The 1,569-nt window shown below is 59.6% G+C and overlaps 1 protein-coding gene across 2 annotated transcripts in view; it reads right to left on the minus strand.

The window, feature by feature from the left end:
* Positions 1-455: 455 nt before the first annotated feature.
* The window catches only part of LOC111731834, a 2,401-nt gene continuing 1,287 nt past the window's right edge, over positions 456-1,569 (minus strand). The window contains exons 1-2 of one of the 2 annotated variants that reach the window (XM_023523691.1): positions 1,325-1,524; positions 456-1,268 (exon numbers count right to left, since the gene is read on the minus strand). In XM_023523691.1, coding sequence (XP_023379459.1) covers positions 702-1,268; positions 1,325-1,459 — 702 coding nt within the window. In that variant the 5' untranslated portion in view covers positions 1,460-1,524 and the 3' untranslated portion in view covers positions 456-701. Of the gene's footprint in view, positions 1,269-1,324; positions 1,525-1,569 lie in introns of those variants that run through there. The other variant, XR_002777333.1, reaches the window with a different exon arrangement.

Genomic DNA, 1,569 nt, shown 5'->3' on the forward strand with positions numbered 1-1,569 from the left:
GATGTTTAGATTTTGCACGGTCCCCTAAGGTGTTTCACATGAAATTAGTGCTTTTAAAAATAAAAATAGAATTTTTTTAAAAAAGAAGCCGTGGATTTCTAGCGTTTTACATGTTCTAAACGGCGGCTCAAAACGCTTTTTGCCAGAGGCTCGTACCGGAACCCACATGAATTCTGGAATCTGTTCCTCACACAATAAATTTCTGGGCCAACCATTAAACAGCGAGGAGCTGGAAGGAACACCCCATGGGTGAAGGCCGGAAGCAAGTCTGGGCCCGGCCCCACTTTGCCCAGTTTTAAGAATCCAGAGGGAGCAACCTTTTGTGGTCAGAGGTTCAGGCCCCTCCCCCCTCAAAGTGACCCCTCGAGGGCGATCGTGGAAGCCGAAACATGGAACTCTGCCTTCATCAGGGTGTTGAGGGAAGCCAGGGGGATGAAGGGAATTTAGGCCTTAATTGTGTGCATTTTACATACTAGCTCTCCCCAGGAAGACCCAGGTGATGTATGACAAAAAGAACATTCTTTCTCCTCTTGCAAGTTGCCAGACCTTTCTATGTGCAAGTGCTGGGTTCGTTCAGGCCCCCAGGCCCTTGGACTGAGGGGTGTGGCCTCATGGAGCCCCGGGGTGAAGGCTCTCCCCAAGGACTTGGCTCCATCGGGTGTTCCCTGAGAGGCCGACACCTGGCCAACCTGCGCCTGCCACTACCCTGGATGGGCATCGGCTCCAGGAAGGTTCCGGAAGACTTTGGAAGCTGGCATGGGCAGAGGCAAGAGTCCCAATCTCCAGACAGACCAGAAGCGCTGTGAGCGCCGGGTGATGGCACAGGTCTCACGTCCGGTGCTGCCATTTCGGTTTTGGAGAGCCTGGGGTGCTGAGAAACAAGGCACCTTGACCCCACCTTGTCCCCAGGAGCAGGAGCCAGTGTCCCAGGCCGGCAGCCTGGGCCCCACCAGGGCTACAGTGGCCTCTAGTGGCCGAGCACGGTCTCTGCCTCCTTCTCTGCACAAGCGCCCAAATGTTGCTCCAAGCACGCAGCAGAGGCCACAGGTCCGAAGCTGGGCGCCTGCGCACACATAGGCAGCGCGCGGGCCCCTGCTGTCCCTGGACAGGCTGGGCCACACTGTCGCACTGGGCTCTGGGGACACTGCAGGGTAGCGGGGCCCAGTGCCACTGCACAAGTGAGGAACGGGCTCCAGGAGCACAGTGCGGGGGTCGCGGGGGTTGGGGCTCAAACTCAGCCCTCTCACCCCAGGTCCAGTCACCAATCCCTGGAGAACGCCCTGAGCCGGCGGACAAGGAAGGGCCAGCTCCAGTCCCCGCGCACCTGGAGGGCAGAGGGGCTGCAGCGGGGCTCCCCAGGACCGAGGAAGGCCACGCGTCGCCGGAAGAGAGCCACCTGGGAGAGGGCCTCCGTGCTGGGGGGCAGGGACACCTGACACGGCGGTTCGCTGGAGTCCATCGTGGGAGACCACGTTGTTCTGACACCTCCACGGTCGCTGACACTGTTCCTCCCCCCCACACACACCACAAAGCTCAAGGGGGGCACCGTGGGTGCAGGACGCAGGTGGG

This window comes from Pteropus vampyrus, unplaced genomic scaffold (genome assembly GCF_000151845.1).
Source record: "Pteropus vampyrus isolate Shadow unplaced genomic scaffold, Pvam_2.0 Scaffold401, whole genome shotgun sequence".
Taxonomy (NCBI): Eukaryota; Metazoa; Chordata; class Mammalia; order Chiroptera; family Pteropodidae; genus Pteropus; species Pteropus vampyrus.